Source organism: Parambassis ranga, chromosome 8, assembly GCF_900634625.1.
Source record: "Parambassis ranga chromosome 8, fParRan2.1, whole genome shotgun sequence".
Classification (NCBI taxonomy): domain Eukaryota; kingdom Metazoa; phylum Chordata; class Actinopteri; family Ambassidae; genus Parambassis; species Parambassis ranga.
The window spans coordinates 10,198,433-10,219,676 of NC_041029.1; the positions used below are offsets into that span (position 1 = coordinate 10,198,433).

Consider the following 21,244-nt stretch of genomic DNA (forward strand, 5'->3'; position numbering starts at 1 on the left):
GCAGAGCATTCTGGGTCCTGCAGGCGGACGCGTCCTGAACAGAGAGCAGCCAACTGGATTATTAACATAATTTATCATATCATACTATGTTCACTTTTTTGCGTTTGTGTAATATTCTATATATGTAACTCGGGTAGAGACAAACATATAAACTGCAGGAAGTTCAATACTTTAAATCATTGTTTTCCATAGCTAATTACTGATTTAAAAGTACAAATAATCCTTTCACATTGTTGTTGTTGGGATACACAAAGGCATGCCATTCAAAAATACAGCTAAGCTTAGCTACATTTTCTGTCAAAGACATTGCCATATAGGATAACACATAATAGTCTGCCTTGCTTGCTCAGTTTGTGTGCAAACTTTTAACATTATCACTGGTTAAGACAATAATCTAGCGGTGGAGAAAACTAATCATAATGTTTAATGCCAGCACAAGTTTTAAACAAGTATGCTGTAAATACATTATATTATAACCCCAACCCTAAATATAAGTCAATACAGTAAAATTAGCATTATTAAAGTAGCATTAAAAGTATCACAATATTTACCTCTGATGTGAAGTGGATTGCCAGAAAGTGGAAATATAAAATTAAGAACAAATCATTCCAAAAATGCATCCAAAGATACCTGGCTATTGAATTCTAGCAACATGTGATTTAAATCAATCAAAGAAACAGAAACTAACTAAGTTAGGAGTTATGAATAAAGCTCCTCAAAATTCAAACGTCTGAGCCACAAAGACAGAGCGAAGCTCAGAGCAGCCATTTATATGACAGATGTATTTGGAAACAAAGCTCTTAGATCTGCTGGATGAATGACTGTGTATACATCTAAAAGCACATCAGAGTCAGGCCTCATGCCCCCACTCCTAATTGTTTTTGCTAATGAACCAATTAATTCAGAGAGCAGAGCATAATTGAAATGAAGACAGTGGAGTAATGCAAAAAGGTCAGAGAGTGTGCATTTTTGATGTCCCTGCTCCTTTCATATATCCACCATGACAGCCCACAGCTGACAGTAATATCTTTGAAATCACTCTTATCTTGGAGCGTTTAAAAATTCATGATGTGATGGTGACTGTCTGATGAACTGAGATGAAAATAGTAATTAGAATTTTAGAATATGGAGATAGTTCAAACAAGGTGACTAAATGAATATTTAATTACCTTGATATTTTAAAATATATATTAAAATAGTTGAAACCATGAAGGATGAAAACAGAAAAACATAAAGACAACATAACACCAATGAAATTGTTATACTATGGATACAGCAAGCATGTTAAAATGCATGTTAGAATGCATGATAAAAATAGGGTTAAAAAATTCTTGAAGTGTTTTTTTGAGTTTCTCAAGATTTTGAGGTGTACATATAGTAACCTGTGTCCCAGCTGAGCCATAATAGAAGCTAGCTGTTACCCTCTATTTCTAGTCTTAGCACTACATGCTAACCAGTTGTTATTTATCAAAATGTCCTGCTGCAAAGCACATCTACAGTAACGTGTACAAACGGACAGAGGGCAGGACATCCTGGGACTTTATGGCATCATTTCAATGTCATGTTTTGAATCTTCAATGACAGTCTAAGGTGGAAACACGGCTCAGTTTTCCATCAGCACTATAAGCTGAATGTTTGGGACATTGAGGTCAGAGACATTAGGACTCCATATCCTCCCGGTGAATGAATGCCCTCTTTGTGGCGGGGGACACAAGAGTAAGCATGCCCATATACCTGCACACAGACCACAGCTATGAAGAATGGTAAACTAACATAGAAGAACAAAATTTTCATCTGGCACTAGGCGTATCGTATGGCACAGATGGTTATCAATTTAAACTGCTCATTAATTATTCAGTCTGTGCAGCATGTATTTGTAAACCCCCCCCTTCCCTTCTCCCCTGCATCTATTCCTAGCTCCCAGCCCTCATGATTTGGATGTGATTGCCAATACGCCTTCCTCACCATTAATAAAAGCCAAGAAAAAAAACTGCACAGTTGAGGGCAATAAGTTTGGCAATTTCCTGTCTTGGGCTGATTTGGATTCCTCTCACTGGGAAAAACTGATGCCACCACATAACAGATGGTGATCCTGGCTGTCAACACACTAATCCTTAATCGTCAGGAGGATCACAGCAGAGTTCCCTCTATGGAGACATACAAGTCCCTTATTAATGCATCTCTGCAGTGGGTAATTGCATTTGTGTAAATATATTTGTTAGTATGATGTAACATTATATTCCTTCACACTGTAAAAGTTAATGTCTCTTTTCTTGATTATATAATTATGCAGTGAAAAAAATCAACATTACAAAATGTGCACAATGTGTACAATTGGTTCATTAAAATGTGCACTTTTTTCAAGGGGTAGCACAAGGCTACCCCTTGAAAAAAGTGTAATGATTTTTCCATTTTAAAGACAGAGCAACCACCAAAGCAGCTCATTTTTGCAAAGCCAGCAACAGTGGGAGTCAGCACACAGTTTACTCTAAATGGACTGCTTCCATTCGCCTCTCCTCAGGAATCTGTATCGTTTGTTCGTGTGTTCTGATATCAAACCAAACGCAGGATCTGTTATCTATAATAAAAAATGTTATTAACACAGGATTCAATCTGCCTGTCAGATAATCTCAGATAATAAAATACCATTTTAGTTGCAAGATGACAGTTTTATCAGTTGGGATGCTTGTATCCTTTTTTTAGCCTTTTGTTGAAATGTGATTTTACCATACAATTAAATGACTCAATATTTTCAATATCCAAAAATAACCTCAATGGATATTGTTTAAAGCTCAAGTGCTGCACAATAACCAGTGAAAATTAAGGTGTGTCGAGTATGAAGCCCAAACATTTAGGACTACAAAACGGTTTGGACTACTGATATGGTCAATCTGTTAGAGAATCATAGTCACTGAATGTCTGGAATTGTTTGATTACATTCATAAATACTTGATGAAAGACAACACACTCATCCCTGACTAATTGTAGCTTTTTATAATTCATGACATGATACATGTTTGGTTAATAGTATGTTGTTTAAATTTAGTGTAAAACCTGCCTTCAACAACAACAACAAATAACAACAATAAAATAACCTTTATTTAAAACAACAGGGCCAGGATACCCACCTAACACCAGCAACAAAAAACATCCAGCACTTCTCTGCAGTTTGCTGTTGCATCAGACAGACTGCATTCATTTTTGCTACAATGTATATGGTTGCTTTAATTTAATCTGAAAAATGCTATCCCAAAGCAGCAACTGACAATCCAACAGTCTATAACACCACACAAGTTCTATGACATCATGGATTTTGAATGAAGTGCTTAAAATACCTAAAAGTATCTTAAAGGCACTTCATCAGTAGATGATTGCATGATTTGACTCAGATGTTAGAAATACTCCAACTGAAACTGAAATACATGATGAAAGACTGATGAAATAAAAAACACTTGAGGTGAGTGTCTTATATAAAGTGTTCAGCCAGGGGTGCATTTTGATTACATGTGTGACTGAATCAGAGTTATTATAATAACAGCTCAGAGCAGTCCTTTATAGTCTGATTGAAATGAGACATCCAAGGGTGACCCATCCATTTTTATGACTGTCCTTCGGGAGGATAGCAGTCCAGGATATCCTGCACTGTAGCAGCAATCCAATGTTTAAATCAATACAAAGGCTCAGAGGAAAGAGCAGAAGCACTGATTTAACATCACACTCTAAACAGGGCCAGAGCAAAGCGCATGTGAGTATTCAATCTATGTAGCAAGGGCTATAAGAAAAAAACACAGAAGGAAAATATTTAAATATGATCTTTCTTAAGTTATTGTTGGGCTACTTCACGTGATTATAATGAGGGTGTAATGAGGTTTAACAGAACAGAAGACACAAAGATGATCTGCAAACTTAGTTGGCACCTCATCTTGCTTCATTTGAGTGATGTATTAAATGAAATATGCACATTGGCCGTCCTTCCAGTAGATGGCACAGTCCACCTAAAAGCACAAGGACGCTCCAGCTTCACCACTTCTCATTTCTGTGATTCTGTTAACCATGCATGAGGATCAGCTACAATGTAAAGGCCATGTGAGCACTCACAACTAATAAATTAATAGTTGACTTAAATCATTGATTAATATATTAATTAAGTGTCACGCTGGCTTAATTGGGCGAATGAATAGTTAGATTGCTTAGCTCTCTCTCTTTTTTCCACACAAACGCTGTCTTGTGTAACTCTCTCCTCCTCTCTCCCTGCCCCCTTCCCTCCCTCTCTTCACATCTCTCCCCTCACACACACACACTTCCTTTCCTTTACTGCCTACCAGAAGCTGTGAATGGTAGACAGCTCCTCGTATTTCGTTAAACTGGTGAGCACCGCGCGGCTCAGAGTGCGGGGAGCCTGAACAGAGAGCGCACAGCTATAGCCAGCGATCCTTTGATGCCATGTGAAATAATTGGACGAACAGTGGACATTTATCAATAAAGGGGATAACTACTGTGCTTTAGAAGCACTGAAATAGGTCTGATTTTTTTTATTCATAGGATTTACAGTGCGCGCTAAAGTGGCCATGGCGCATTTTACGCACTGCAGGTAACCAGTGTTTTGGAGCTTAACACAAAGGAAAACATGGATTAAACTGCGCATATTTTTGCATTTACTTCAGCAGAAGCTGAAATGGCGGCACTTCGTAGAAAATTTGGCGAAGACTACCAAGTGGTTAACACAAACCGTGCAACCACTTTTTCTGCTCCTGTCAAAAAGAAACGGCAGCGCTTCGTGGAGAAGAACGGTCGCTGCAACGTGCAGCACGGAAACCTCGGCGGAGAGACCAGCAGGTACCTCTCTGACCTTTTCACCACTTTGGTAGACCTGAAGTGGCGATGGAACCTACTCATCTTCATCCTGACCTACACTATCGCATGGCTGGTCATGGCATCGATGTGGTGGATCATTGCTTACATCAGGGGAGATTTAAATCACGGCCACGACGCGTCCTACACCCCCTGCGTGGCCAATGTTTACAACTTCCCCTCAGCTTTTCTGTTCTTTATCGAGACTGAGGCCACAATCGGCTACGGCTACCGGTACATCACAGAGAAGTGCCCTGAAGGCATCATCCTTTTCTTGTTCCAGTCACTGCTGGGCTCCATCGTGGACGCTTTTCTCATCGGCTGCATGTTCATAAAAATGTCCCAACCAAAGAAACGCGCAGAGACGCTCATGTTCAGTCAGGACGCCGTGATTTCTCAGCGAGACGGCAAACTGTGCCTCATGTTCCGCGTGGGCAACCTGCGGAACAGCCACATGGTCTCCGCACAGATCAGGTGCAAGCTCATAAAGGTAAGCTCAAACAGGAGATAGTCTGTGACACCAACTCAAAGGGAACTATTAAGTGTAGGAGCAGCACGTAAAAAAACAAAACATTTTTTAAAGCACTTTAACAATGACATGCCAACTTATAAGAGCATTCTGCTGAATATCAGCCTGGTGTTGTGTCATCAGCACTTTCTTTGAAGTAGTTGGCACACTGTGGGTTTATGCAAATTGTTGAAGCTTAAAGAAAGTAAAAAAAGAAGAGACGTTTCTTTTTTGCACAATGGCTGCACTTCTGACTGACAGCTAGCATCTCTGAGGAATCTTTATTCTCTACGTTTTCTCACTGAGCACAGGAGGAGAAGGAACAGCTGCAAATTGCACAGCAGAGATTAAAATTAATGTTTTGTGATTCAGAGCTTCATTGTGAGCGAGTTCCACTATGCATATACACCTTTTTAAACAAAACAGGCTTAAGGTAGTATTACCATAATCCTGCAGCTGCAGGATGGTGATGCTGAGCTGGAGCCAGGTAGGTGGATCTCAAATCACTGAGGTAAAGACTGCAGCACACTGTAGTTTAGCATGAGCTCCTCGTGACACCTGGACAGACAGATGTCTGCATCAGTAAGTGGAAGTGACAGCGAGACGGGGCACCCTTAGGAAGAAAGTTAGGATCAGCAGTTAAGAGAGCTTCACACACCAGAGTCATTAAAACAACACTCCTGGTAGAGAGAAGTGGAGACATAAAATCCATTTATGACCATCATAAAGTAAATACAGTATTGTCCTTTCTTTGGAAAGCGCTTTAGTTCTTCTGCCCAAGATACAATGTGGTACATGTTATATGACTTTGAATCCTAACCAAATGTGCCATGATTGGGGGGGGGGTACAGCTATTGAACCTCACACTCCGAAAACAAGCAACGACGCAGAAAATTGGCACAAACAGTAGCAGAGTCGACTGGCTCCTCTTTTAATTATCATAATAGAGCTCCTTTCAGCCTCATCCATGTTCAGTGCACAAAATGGGCCATAAAGAAGACAAACAGCATTAGCGTGGAGCTTGGAGCTTGTTTATGTGTTCTCCACAGCACAGTCACATCAAGCTCAGCATTGGTCAGCTTAATGATGCATACAAGCAGAGAGGGAGGCAGGGGAGACCAAGCTATTCAGCTGTTACAAGTATGGAGGAAGTCAACAGCCCCATAGGTGGAAAGTACAATTGCACATGTGCGCGACGATTACCCATGTCTCTTGTGAAAGACTGAGCCCTAAGCTCTCAGCATCTCAATGAAAACCTCTCCACCTGTGAAGTGCACCTATGATACTGTGGAACTTTAAGATGTAAGTGTGGCTAGGGGAACAAGCAGTATAGTAAAGGAGACAGGAACAGACACAAACTATTTGAAGCTAAGGAAGTTCTTACAGCAAAAATCCTTTTACTTTTCCTTCTGGACTGCCAGAAATAATATCAGTGTAAATTCTAAGACCCCTGTGCCAACCCTGCATATTTTTTTAAAATCCCTCTCTGTAAAATACAATAAATACAGCATCCACTGTGTGTTCTTTAGTTTTTTCTTTCTTTTTTTTTGCTTTTTGCTTCAGGGCTTTGTGGTCTAACCTTATTCTTTCGCTTCAAAGGCTCTCTTACCAAGACAGAATATTTGCTACAGCTCTGCCAGAGCACAGAACACACACACACACACAAATAAAGTCAGGTGAGTCACTGCACAAACAAGAGCTATTGTTTAGGACGTACCTTTAAATGTTATAATATCACATACATTGCCCTAATAAGAAGCTGAATGCTTTCAGTGCAGTCCCTGTGTAGAAATGTTGGTGGTGCTGTTGAACTGCAGCCCTCTTTAAGCCATGTCTCATCATAAAATCTTTATTTTAGCTTCTGCAAAACTACTGTGTGACAGAAAAAGTTGTTCATCAAGCTAAAAGAGACTCCTCCAATAAAGCAGAGAACATGTATTTCTATAAAAACTGCTTCTAACAGACTGCAGTTAGCCTGAGCATTAGTGTCATGGATGGGGTTCAGTTCCTCTGAAGACTGTGCTCAGAGCAGGTGTCTCTAAAAGGAGGGTCTTACTGTTTAATTTCTGCTTTGTATCTCAAAACCTTCAAATACACGTTAAGAGCATTACACACTCAGCTTGGATCAGGAAGGTTTTTTTCCTGTTGCCACAAAAGTGTTTACATCAGCATCATTTGTCTCACAAAACTCATTAAAGCAGTGCTATAAAGAATCCGGACAGTATTGAACACAGAGATCAGCACTTCCTCTGCTCTGTCTGAAGTAGCTCTATTTAGTTAAGTTGAATTTGAAAGTGCCAGCATCTATCTGTTTCCTGTGCATCTGAATCAAACGAGAAATCCAACAGGCTTTTGTACAAAGGTGTTGCTGGTGGTGGTGATGCTGTCGAGCAAATTTTAAATCTTTAAACCGTAGTGAGTTGCCCATTACTGATGGTTCATTTTTTTAATGAAGGGTGTTTTTTCATCATGTCTTAAGTGTTTGGAAACCACTCACACAACCCAATTCTCTTATTGGACTCTAGAGTCTAGTTTCTTGATTGAGCTGCTAATCAATCCCAAAAGCACGTTTCTGCACTGAAGGATCACAAGAAAACACGTCAGGTCGTCAACGCAGGTTTACACCAAAACAGGCATAGAAATTCAGGAGATTTATCTTCAGTGTATCTAGTTATATTTCTAGTTAGATTGTCGGGTCTGAGGGTCTTTGTCACATCCAAAAATAAAAGTGTGCTGTCTCGGTAGTGGTAACTGCACTGCAATTTAAATGTATGTGGGGTGATTATGGGCAAAAATCTGTTCTCCTTTATTGTGTCTTCTGTAAGTGGGACTAAAGTCAATTATGCAAGAAAGCAGGTGTAATCAGAAGTACTGGGATGTACCCCAATTAGAGAAGCCTGTTGTTAGAGTGCAGGGAGCAGAAGTTACAGGATGTGCCCACTCTTTTTTTCTGTTTTGTAGAAGCTTTGCCCTTTACAAGGTCGAAAGAAGACAAAAAACACCTCTTATAAAATCACAAACCTGTCATTAGTCTGTATGTTAGCAAAGATAACCAGACCTGTGATGTAGGGATACTGCAGACAGAAGTGCAATACTAAGAAAAAAAGTACCAGTCACCACTCCTGCAATTCTCTTGCCATCTGTTCATGCCTTGGAGCAGACTGTCTCTTTTCTCTTTGGTGAAGTGCAGGAAGCCAAAGATGGGTTTTTGGCTGTGTGTTAGTTCAGGATATAATGTGCACATGCTTTGTAATCTGCTGGTTCATTAAAGGTGAGGTTTTCTGCAGTCGTGAGGAAGATGGATGTAAAATATTTCTAGCTGCATTGAGACATATGCTGGGTGGTGGATGTTTTTTTCAGTCTGCTCTAAACTGCCTAGAGAAGCCAAGAATGTGACAGAGCAACTGAAAGACTATTTTAAACGCCTTCAAGGAAAAATGTCAAATACTGTTTCTCAGTTCTTAAATGTAAGAATTCAAGGCTTGTCTTGCCACATGTATCAGGAAACTGAACATCATTGGGTCAGACAAAACAAGTCAGTTGAAGTTGATCAGTGGTATTAGATCTTTTTAAACTGCAGATTAATTTGAAATTTTACACATTTTATCCCATCTATGTGGCAACCACTTGTTGTCACTGCTGTAACACTCTACTATGCTGTCGTGGATGATCACTGGGCTGACAGGAGGCAGCAGAAATAAGGGAAAAACAGACCAATGAAAGCTGTCATCCAGAGTGCCACCATAAGCAGATGAAATGCAGCTTTGCAGCACATCCATGACACTGTCAGAGCGTATCCTGCTGGAACATCCCAGCTAAAAAATACGACGCCAGCATAATTGCTCGGATGTCAGGCAGGAGGCTGCAGTAAGAGATACGAAAGACCTACAGATTTATTGTTAATATTTTCACTACACGAACAGCAACTTCTATTTCAGTGGAATACAATGGAATGAATACTCTTTGCTGTGCATCTCCTCAGAGGATTGCATGAGGGGCTTTACAGTCACTAGAAGTAGAAGTGATTTCCATTTTCTTTTTCCTGCTAAGAAGAGATTCAATTACACCATCAGGTAGTAGAGTGGTGGAGAACAGCCTTGGAGCCCTGCAGTCATTGATTAGCAAGCCCCGCAGCCAGAAAACCCAGAGTCTGGACTGCTCGCTTCTTTGTGTTCTATACTTGAATAATTCAGTCTGCAGGTGTATAAGACTTTTTTTTTAGACAGTCCTCAGTCAAACATACCAAGCACATACACATATACAGGCAGCTTTAGGAGCCTGGGTTTATAGCTCACCTCCAGAGAGAAGCAAAAGTGTATGATTTAAAATATACAACACACAAGAACAAAAACACTGCTTTGTGATTCTTTAAACAAACGCTACATCTCCTACATATATAGGAACATTGTTTGAGTATTTTACCTAACACAAGAGGCAACACAAAATACTCAAGAACATTATACATTGTGTGCAGCCCATCTGCCAAACAGGGAATTAAAACACTTCGAAAGGAAGAACATGAAACCGCATTGCAATATCACTGAGCACTTAATGTGTCATTTTTAATTTCGATCGAGCACAAGCCTTCACAGTGACGTCTTTGCAACAAGACAATGTGGTTAGTTTACATTTCTATATTTTTCAGGGCAGTGGTCAGAACATCTATCGTCTGTCTCTTATGATTCCACAGCACAATATTACTGATGGCTGGTGGATGGCATGAAGGTGAAGGAGGTGAATCCCAAACATTTAATGAAAGCTCAACTGCATAAATTAATAAACGCTCACACTAAATGTTTAAAAACTTGACCTCTGATAGCACCAACCTGTCATTAAAAGCACCTTGCCCTTAATTAAGTAAGCCAAAATATAATAGGGAAAATTCAGTCACAAGTGGTTATATGAGGAACTATGTGCTTGCAGCTGCTAATTTTGCTGCATGTCCAAGCCTCAGCATGCACCCGCAAACCTGAAGAAAAGCAGCTAATAGATGTCTGAAGTGCTGTTGTTCTAAAAGAACATCCAGCTCAGAAAAAAAGACGTTTTGAAGAGTGACAGATCCACTAAATGTTTGTATAATTGCTCATCTGCCCAGCTCATCTCTGTTTTGTCTTGAAGCCTCTTTGTGAGCACTGATCACAAAGAACAGGTGTTGTCAATAAACCAGTTTTGATAATGACAGAAAATGCTGAACTGCAGCAGAAATTGCAGATTTTCTGCTTTTATGATTGGCAATCAAATATCTACCAAAAAGAGAAACAAGCTGTGTTGTAACACGGCGTATGTATGCAGTAAGGGAGGAAACAATAAAGTCTTTCCCAGTGTTTACTGTGTTATCCAGGTAGAGGAGACATTTAAAATTAACTTGTGTAATAACCACAATTTCAGATTAAGCTTCAGATCTTAGAGTTTATATTTTTGGGAGAGAAAACGGCAGTCCATCCTAAAATTGTTTGTCCAATTCATTTAACTCTTGATTTGATTCCACCGAATCTAAATGCACTGAGGGTATCTGGCCATGTGAAAGCCTGCATGATTCGGCTGGCTTGTCAGTCGATCTGATTGCCTACAAGCTCCTCCGCCCCCCCTCTCTGCCGAGGCTACGGATTGATGAGGGCCTGGCCGAGCATGGAGTGGAGTTGAGTAGGAAGATCAGGACACTTTAGGCCCAATCAATTTTATTTATTACCTGTCTTCATCCGTGAACATCATTCACACAACTCAACTGCTCCTTTTGTGACCGTGGAGAAGAAAAAAACAATGCACACACACACACTGCCCTTCTAATGATAATGAGCTGAGAGGTGGTTTGTGAGCAATCAGACAGAAATTCTATAGACAGAAATATGTCCTCATTCAGTCCTTCTGCTGTACTGTTTCTCCAAAAACACTGTAGAAAATGAGTCCTTGTCAGCAAATGTCAGAGCTTGAAGAGGAAAATCTGTTTATTTGTTGAAAGTCCATGTTACATTTACTGAAAAAACAGTAGACAGCAGTAGCTCAGCTATCTCTGAATCTTTGCACAAGGAATGTAGAGGAGTGCCAACGGGGCCTGTGTAAGGAGCTTTGCCCATCAATGTCCGCATACAGTCATCCATCTTTTTAATCTTAAGTGACAAAGACAGAAAGTGAAAAGCAGAATTTCCCTAAGCTAGCATGAGATAACCCACATGGAGGAGTTGATGCCAAATAGTATTCAGCGGCCTGTGAGCACCTGACAACTGAACAATATATCCAGAGGAGTGTCTCATTGATATTCACACGAGATAGAAATAGAATGCAATGTTTTCTGGCAATGCAAAACCTGTTTACTCACACTTCATTCACAGTTTGTATCTTGGAGGGAAACACTACAGGGCAATATCACAGAGAGGTCAGAATGAGATTAGGCTCTGAGTAGATGCTGTACAGCAGAGAATGAGGTAAAACGCATATTCGAAGATGTAAAGTAAAATCCAATTCATGAAGGAAACTAAACTACAGTACATTCAATGGGTTATAATGTCCATGAACTGAGAGATGCTGATTACAGTGATATTCATTTTAGGGGCTGCAGTTTACATTAAAGCTTTATTTCTGCAAATCCTTTTTATCCCCAGTGAAAACTGAAAAGTGTAGCTACTGTAACTCTGGCCCAGCAAACACTCAATAGGCAAGTAATACCAAATATATCACAAAAACTTTCATTAAATTCTGGGCCTGAAGTGCTGCGAAAGGAAAGTTTTTGTGGAAATGAGGTGCTGATTATTTTAGGATTTCCAACAAGAACAAAAAAAAAAGGAAAAAAACTTAAAAGAAAAAAAAGCCAGAAAGCGAAGGGGGTGAAGCTGTGTGTGTGGGTGATCATTATGAAGCTGTGCGTGGTTGAGGAATTTCATGTGTGTGTACGTGTGTCTGTTTCGGTGGGTGGCTGCATGACGCATCCAAATAATTGGTTGGAGGTAAAACATAGTGGAAAAAAATATTTAAAAAACATTTTTTGTGAAATTATTAATTGTAAATGATCATCAATGACCATCAATCTTAACATTTGATGGTCATTTTTCTCAAACACCTGTTTATTTTCAACTAGGTCTGAAATGCATAAGATTACTTTTACACATACACTTTGGTGTTCTGTGAAGGTTTTATTAAAAATATTTCACAGTGTAAAAGCTTCTATAAAAACCTGAATGCCTCTGCGGTCAGCAGGATGGAAGATGGCTCGAAAGAGAATTTGCAGGAACGAGTGAAAATGCTAATTGAGAAAATGTGAACAGACTGATGGGATAAGAATAGTAGAGAAACGGAGAAAATACACCCAGGACCCACGTGCATTGGTGCCAACGTCATCTTGGCAATTAAATACTTCTGCACCAGTTAACACTCTGTGGGCACGTCCTGTCCAAACATGGCATACATCTGCCTGCAAGTTCTGTTAAAAAACAATGTGAAGGACCACATCTGTCCAAACACGACACCAATGGATAAACCAGAAAAAAATTACAATTACAAACGTTTAATGATTTCCTTTCTTTCTGTTTTTTTCCACTCTCATCTTAGTCTCGTCAGACACCTGAGGGCGAGTTCCTGCCTCTGGACCAATGTGAGCTGGACGTCGGTTTTGGGACAGGTGCAGACCAGCTCTTCCTGGTGTCCCCTCTCACCATTTGCCATGAAATTAATCCCAAGAGCCCCTTTTTCGACCTTTCCCAGCGTTCTCTCATGAACGAACAGTTTGAGATTGTGGTTATTCTTGAGGGCATCGTGGAGACCACTGGTGAGCAAAAATCCTTTCCCTTTGCACTTTGTATTCATTCCCATTCTCATTGTTGCTTTTTCCACTCTCAATCTAAATGTAAATTCCTTTATTAATATCAACCTATATAACAATCCTGTCTAATAGATACTTGTAATCTGGAATCTCATCCCCCTTACCTTTCCAGTTATCTAAAGAATGCCGAAGCTGGAAAATGTGAGAATGAGAACAACACATGAATGACACCCTGATTGAATTATGAGGGATATTTTATTACTGCAGAAATCGCTTTATGCCCACTCTATGCATAATAAAAGCCTGTGGTCATAGATGCGTGTGTCACATTGATGAATGGTTTTAGGCTGAGGTTTTAGTAGAAGTTCCACTCTCTTTTTTTCAGATGACAGCTTAGAGCAGAGGTAATTCTGAGCGTGAGACATTAGTATACAGCTGCTGCTGTAAACTACAAGCAGCCATGCAGAAGTACTCTCAGCAACAACACTGCTCCTCTGTTGCATATTTAACTAAATAATTTCCCCCTAAAGCCCAACACAAACAAATCCATCTCCCTCTATTCATACTCTATCCATCCCCCATAACCCTTGCTCTGCCACTGTAGTAGAAGAACCCACAGAGCTGAATAGGCTTATAGCAGGAGGGAGGGATCAGCAGGGAAGCGGAGAGGCAGGCAGGCAGCACGGTCTGTGCTCTGTTGATAATACCATTAAATCAGGGTGCAGCCAGAAGTTTTAGTGTCGCAGTGCTGTGGCACTCAGATCTGAGGAGTAGAGGAGGAAAGCCCTGGCAGTGTCACCTTCAATGGTTCTCACACGTATCTCATTAACCCAAACACATTATCAGTCATCGCCGCACATCCAGCTGTGGCTGACGCAGCTGTTCAGCCTGTCGACTGTCTCCCCAACTCCTTCCATGTTTCAACCACGCTCGACAGATTAGCACGCAGAGGTTTTCATTTTTGTCAACTTGAGTTCATGCCTTAAAGGGCTTATTTTCTGTTTTGACATAAAAAACAACACATCACCAGTTTATTGACTTTAAATTAAGCTTCTGCATTAAAAAAACGCTGACAGCTAAAAAAAAAAAATCAATTATAAGCTATAATCTCATATATCCTGACTATATCCTACATTTTACAAGATCAAATCAATTTTTTCCATTTCAACAAACACCTGATTCACAATGGACACAAACCCTATCAGAACCAATGCACATAAAACAAACTAAGCATCACACACTATGTCAAAGCAGAGAATACCACTTGCTATGCTTCATTATTAGGTAGCTGTTTTATTCTTTTTGTTTGGGCATTGTCTTTTTCTATGTTGGTCTTTCATTAATATGCTGGTGACACACACCTCTCACTAAGTATGAATTATTGGATATTCACTAAGTAACAGTGGCAGATTCAAACAAAGTCTCCCAGAAAAGGCAAATTACTTTCTAAACAGTGCCAGTGAAGGCTACGAGGACACCCTGCTCGCTCTCTGCCAAGCGTTTGCATACTGGTGCTGAGGACTTTTGTTTATTTATTTATATGCAAGATGTCGTAAACATTTACCATATGGTTAGATATCCATATGTCGCCTGGATGATGAACTGGCATGCCTGTCCTATCCTCACTGGGATTCCTGCTGTCTTGTGCATCCACAGTCAGCAAAAATACTCATTCTCGTGCAGAGAAGGCAATACAGCTGCAAAACTGACCTGGACTCACCACTTTAATTAAAGGAAAGCCTCTGGGCGAATCGAGAATAAAAATGACCTTTGCATGTGGGGCTACTAGATTTTTTTCTGTGGATGAAGATGAGTAGGGAGCCTGGAATAGCATCAGGCTATGACATAACACTGCACATATCCCTCAGAGGGAAGGGATCAGACACCCACTCATGAGTTAACTGTAGTGTTTAACAGAACAGCTCAGGTTGGAGAAGAGCCACTGGAGCAGAAAAAATATGGACTAAGGGCTTATTGATTGTGCAGGACCTGCAAAGATCATCAAAATGTCATGAAATTATTTTACAAGAACACAGGTCAAATGGGAACATGTGTTAGAATGTTTATGAGCTGTCAGAATCTTTGCGCAGTGACACAAGAGCGTACTGATTGACTTCTAGATGAGCAAAGAGAAGAATTGACTCAACTCCACAAGTCACAGTGAAGACGTGAAGACAGGTGACAGCCTCGTACTATTGATGTGGGAATGCAGTGCTGGGTCACTGATAATAATGCTGATTAGATTCAAACAAGCAATGCTGATTACCTTTCACCTGCATTAATGGAACAGAACAGCTTTCATGAACCAGGAAATGGAAAAAGAATCCTAGAATAGGTTTTCTGCATGTGTCCAAATCAAACTAAATGGCACAAAAATTAGCATGAAGCTTTGTTCACAAGTAACAAAGAAGAAATGAACAAACATAATGAGAGGAATTGCTGCCCTTTTGCATTTTTCTATTTCTGCTAATAATTGTTGTAACCCCATTCAATGGTGGTTGCTAAAATAATTACTGTCACTCTCTTGTAGGAATGACTTGCCAGGCACGGACGTCATACACTGAGGATGAGGTATTATGGGGTCATCGTTTTCTACCAGTGATGTCCCTGGAGGAAGGCTTTTTCAGGGTAGACTACTCTCAGTTCCACAGCACATTTGAGGTGCCAACACCACCATACAGTGTCAAAGAGCATGAGGAGAAGAATTCACTGCCCTCACCTCTGTCCACTCCCACCCCTGCACTGACTGAGAGCCACGGTGCCCGACGTGACCGGGTGTTTTCTGTGGATTGCATCAACATTTCAGAGGAACGAGGCCGTCAGGGAGGGACTGGGGGCCGACTGCCAAGCAAACTGCAGAGGATGAGTTCATCTGGGAAAGAAGACTTGCAGAGGAAGGTACTCCTGCTCAGCTCCCAGCACTCCGAGAAGGCCTGTAGTACAGGAGACCTCCCCCTGAAGCTGCAGCGCCTCAGCTCTTCACCAGGTGCTGAGGCTGAGAGTCGCTTACAGCTCAAGTCTCTCAAGGTGGGCTTTGAACCTATGACACAGTCTACTGGAGACCTGTACCAGCACAGCCTGCCACCCACACTGTCCCCTGCACCGGTGCCCATACACAGCCCTCTTCTCTCTGCTGGAAGAAGACTGGAGGACAACCTGCCACCAAAGTTACGGAAGATGAATGCTGACCGCTGACACCTCCTATCACAATGATAGACTGTACCTCAAGCTACAGACACACAGGAGGAGACACTCATGGACATTCATACTGAAATGTACTTTAAATTTGAAGGCTTTGTTCGAGAAAAAAAGATGGTTTACTGACTATTTATTGATTAGTTTTCAGAAAACACAACCTTTACTGGAATTACTGTGATTCTGTGTTTCATAGCAGAAGCATTCATGCAGACTTCGTCACACATAAAACAACTTCATGCTTAATGCAAACCTGATCATACTACCAGAGTTGTGCATGTACACACTAAATCCATTATTTAATGTATGCACTGACACACTTATAGTCCATCTTAGTTTTATTTAAACTATAAATTATATGAAAAATAATATTAAACACGGTTGATCTTTGCTTTTCTTGTGTTTTCATTGTCACATTAAAAAGTTGATCATTTATGTGCTCATTAGTATTGTTATTGCAGCAATTTTGCAAGATGTCAATAAGTAATCCAACAGTGCAAGGCAATGTAGTTTTAATAGGATGTTGTTAATGCCCCAATTTTATTCCTTTGGCAAGCGACACTTAATGCAGAAACAATCCCATAACTCCTCAGTGCATGACATGCATGGAAGAAAGAGGATAATGAGACACACTGCTGCGAAGAGGAAAATATGAACAGTGTTTATTGGAGGCTAATTATGGCCAGCCCATTGTCTGAGGAGGTATGTTGTCCGGCATTACATAGCCACAACCATGGTCATATTCCCTTTATCCAGGTAAGCACACACAACTTGATTTTTAATATCATCCAACTATGTAAAAGAGCAAACCGAGATTAAAGAAATGGGAAGCAGAAGACAGGACTTAATGAAATCCAGGTCCAAATCCACAAAACTTCTGCAGCAAATAAAGGGGTCATCATATTTCAACGACCTACAAGACCAAAACCTTAATTTACCAGCTGGACATAGACAAGAAAATCAATGAAAGACAGCGATTTCCCTTGCTTCAATGGCACACCTCCACACGTCGCCCTCCCCCTTCTTCATTATGAATCCGCAGCTTTGACCACCCCCTCAGTTTACAGAGCTGAAACTGCTTTGTACTCTCTGTTCCATTAATTTAGTGTGGAGTGAGGAAGTGGACAAACACACAAGTTGTGTCACTATTTTCTGCTAAATTACACAAAGATGAAGTGAAATAGACTATTTCAGTTCATTTAAACACCACAGAACCATAAATGTAGAGACAATAAGAAAACTCTGTATGATCATTTAGCACAGAACCATGAAATCACATAGGTCAAACAGATACCTTTCTTTTCTCTCAACTCAACATTGATGCTGCAGTTGCCACAAGGTATTTATTACAGGGGGACTGCAAAAATCAGGCAGACGACAACCTGTGGACAGGAAAATGACGTCTGTAATTGTGCGTGCCACTGAACAAACAGTTTTATTTACCTAGCTATAATTGTAGCTACAATTATATCTGTGCACAACTCCAGGTCAGACTAAAAATGTTATAATTATTACACTGCATTAACATTTTGTACTTTTAGATTTTAAACGTGATCACAAAAGCAAACGGAGATTATAACAAAGAATAAAATCAAAGAATACAGAGGGGGGAAAAGCAACTAGGTTGCAGAACAGAAATAAAACACCACCAGGGACTAGAAAAGCAGAATTCAAAGCTCCTGGATAACATACCAAAACGGTAGTTTTCCATTCTGGTTAGTCCTTTTATATCAAAAACGTTTTACAGAATTATGGTCTTCTTGCAGTAAATATTCTAAATCTAAAATTTTAAGGTTCTTTTTAAAATTATTCCACATCTGTAAGACATCAAATATAGACCCAGGCACCACATTGCTGTACTTATAGTCCCACTCAATGGACCTCCTGTCACAACCCTAACGTACACACAGTGGCACTGACAACACTGCTTCGTGCTCTGCTTATCTGGACTAACGACAGGGCGGACCTCAGTGACACAGTTTTCATCAGTTGTTAAGAGTCAGCTCTTGTCTGAGGTGTTTTTGGAGCCTCAGCTATAATGACCCCAACACTGATGTCTCCACGGGTTACAAATATACCAGAACATGAATACTTAATAACAACACAAGGCATGGAGAGGCTCATTAGGAGCCCATCTCACTGACTTCCCCGCATTGTCGTAAATACTAGCTCTATAGAAGGAGGGGGCGGAAGAAGTTCTAAACCACATCAATCTTATCTGTGTGATTAAAGGAAAAATCCTACGTAAACTTATTTTCTACTGTCAGATAGATTTGGTCTGTGGCTAATTAGGCTGCTTGTGGTATTTAACAAAGAAATGTACCTAAATGAACCACCTTTAGATGCACACACGTGCATCTAAAGACACACAACAAACAAATGTATCAGCCATCAATCAAAAACCAGCCCCCTCTTTCCATCACAGTCACCACGGCAACACAGGCCCTAGCGTTGTCCTGCAGCAGTGGGTGCTAAGTGTACAACTGAGGTGTATGTGTGTGTGTGTGTTTGTGTATAAGAGAGATCATTGTCTCCTTCAGTGCTCTCATTAAGCAAATTCAAACAAAGCATTTTAAGTTTGTTATTGTGGGTTTTGTTGTGTTCAGAGAAGTTGGACTGCTGATTTAAAATGCAGACACATATTAGGAATATCAGCTGCCGTCCTATCATTTTCCCCCTTATCTATGGAGAGTATCAGCGGGCAATCAGGGGAGAAACATCATCACACACCTTTCTGTGTAGCATTCTAATTTCAACGTGTCTGCTTTACAATAGAGATGACTGCTGACATGCTTTGAAAATAAAGAATGGCTGATGCATTGATTTTTCCATGCATATATTACCATAATACTTACCCATGGGCCATGTGTTGCAAATGTGTAAATATTGGTTCCTTACAGCTGGTGTGTGTGTGTGTGACTAGACTGAAGTGCTGGAATGAATGGTTCATCTTGTAAAGGAGCATAGTAGAATCCTCTGGGGACCTCCCTCTCATTGCTCCTAACGTAACGAGGCTAAAGATTGTAGGATCAATCAATACCTGTCTCACTGCTGCAACATGACCCGTGACCTGCGTTGCAATCCGATGCTCAGAGGCTTGGATCTTGGAGGCTTGCCTCTGCAGGGACAGCTATGTCAACAGGGATTGGAAGATGGAGGTTCCATCTGCAGCTCAGAGAGAACTTTGGTGCTAACCTAGCACAATGACCTCAAGTCCCCCGCACTAGAAATCAATAGCTTTGAGCTCTCTTCATCACAGCACCACACGAGACACTCAGATGCACACAAAAGCAGCGTTTCCTTCAAAGACGTCCATGACGTCCCACACCGAAGGCAAATTTGTTCTGCTTTGCTTATGTCACGGCAAGCTTCGCCACCTCAGACTGGCATGCAGGCATGTGATACAGTATTTATTCGGAAATACTGGTGCAGTTATAAGAAAACAGTCAGTACAGGTAGCTGGAAGGTATGATGGCTGCAAAGTAGAATATTCAATGTCATTTGTTTTCAGTTCTACACCTGTCAGCTTCAGGCACTGTGCTGCTTGTGTTTGTGTTTCAACTGCACAAAAGCAAGTAAATATAATGGGCAGTAAGTTTAGCCTGCATAGTTAAAATCGGTATAGTCCTATCAATAAGAGCATTGTCCAATATACATACTCATATGTCTTGTCCAACATCTATTGTCTTGGGGAAGAGCAAGTCTAGGGAAGGATGTGGGCAGCTAATTCTCTTAATGTTGTGTCACCCTTGTAGGTGCGTATAGTTTGTGTAGCTGTAATAAACATTAACACATTCACTTCAAAAAGGAACATCAGATGCCCAACAACAAAAACAGCAGATTACATTTCATCAAGAATAAACAGCTTGTATATTTTGTAAAATACATACCTCTGTTGTGCAAATTCATCAAAAGTTGATGTGATCGTGCTTAAGCATGTGTGGGATTTGGAGTCCAGAGCAAATGATGGAGGAGTGTTGATTAATTGAAGTTCAAGCCTTCAGTATCATAAAGCCATCATAAAACCACAATTAAGGCAAACCCTAATGGGAAACCTAATGGGACAGCCTCTCACACACAAACACATACTGTTTTTAACACTATTCAGTACTAAATGAGTAATAATGAGACACTTGACAACACATGGTGTGAGAGAGAGTGTGTGTTGAGTATGCTTACACATTTCGTTTCAGTCAATTTGTCAGAGCTTCGAGCGACACACCTCCTGTCAGGAGCAGATCCTGCTGCTGCTGCGCCATCATTACATTACACTGAAGTCTCTCTGGCATTCATAAATGAAAACTTAGTGCCTCCAACCTGTAAACACAAGTAATGGCTTTTCTCCATGCTCCATTTATCTTTTTACTCCCCTTACCTTTCTTATCTTTTTTTTTTTCATTTTCATTCCTCTACACTTTAACTATGACTGCATTCTCCTGGCTACAATGTGCCTGATAAGCACTTTTCCTTCCGGGACAAATCGCTTGTCTGACGCTACCTCTTCTGTGAAATTGTACTTGTCACATGCAGGCGTGCGCCTAGACGAAATATGATCACACAAAATTTAAGTGCACACACACATTAGAACATCAGAGGCTCGAGTGCCTTGTTTCCACACTTTACAGTTCCTCACTTCACAGCCTTCAGCGAAAGCAGGAGAACTTTCTGAGACACAGACATTTGAAATCCATCTTCAGAAACTGAAAAGTCTTTTACTTTTTAATCATGCTCTTTCAGGAGACTTTTAATCACACTCTTGCTGCAATGTTCTGAGTGTGTGTGTGTGTGAGAGGGGGGGGGGGGGGGTGAGGAGAGAAGTGTGACAGTGATGTGGGCTGTGAGTGAAAGCCAAGAGAATAAAAAGAGACCCCATCATTACACGCAGCCGTTCTGTCGTTCCATTAGAAAGTACAAAATGACCCTTATCACCCTGTCTT

The 21,244-nt window shown here is 40.6% G+C and overlaps 1 protein-coding gene across 2 annotated transcripts; it reads left to right on the plus strand.

The window, feature by feature from the left end:
* Positions 1–4,338: 4,338 nt before the first annotated feature.
* kcnj19a (potassium inwardly rectifying channel subfamily J member 19a) lies at positions 4,339–20,405 on the plus strand. Of its 2 annotated transcripts, XM_028411602.1 has the most exons (4): positions 4,339–5,341; positions 12,902–13,118; positions 15,643–15,823; positions 20,375–20,405. In XM_028411602.1, the coding sequence occupies exons 1-4, from the start codon at positions 4,676–4,678 to the stop codon at positions 20,403–20,405; spliced, it is 1,095 nt and encodes a 364-aa protein (XP_028267403.1). In that variant the 5' UTR covers positions 4,339–4,675. The 2 variants fall into 2 exon arrangements, with proteins under 2 accessions (XP_028267403.1, XP_028267402.1); XM_028411601.1 differs by lacking the exon at positions 20,375–20,405 and having other exon boundaries at positions 15,643–16,307.
* The last annotated feature ends 839 nt before the right edge of the window (positions 20,406–21,244 follow it).

Coding starts and splice junctions, on each gene's coding strand:
- kcnj19a (XM_028411601.1), top strand. CDS start 4,676: ATGGCGGCACTTCGTAGAAAATTTGGCGAAGACTACCAAGTGGTTAAC. Junction 5,342..12,901: donor TCAGGTGCAAGCTCATAAAG/GTAAGCTCAAAC, acceptor CTCTCATCTTAG/TCTCGTCAGACACCTGAGGG. Junction 13,119..15,642: donor GGGCATCGTGGAGACCACTG/GTGAGCAAAAAT, acceptor ACTCTCTTGTAG/GAATGACTTGCCAGGCACGG.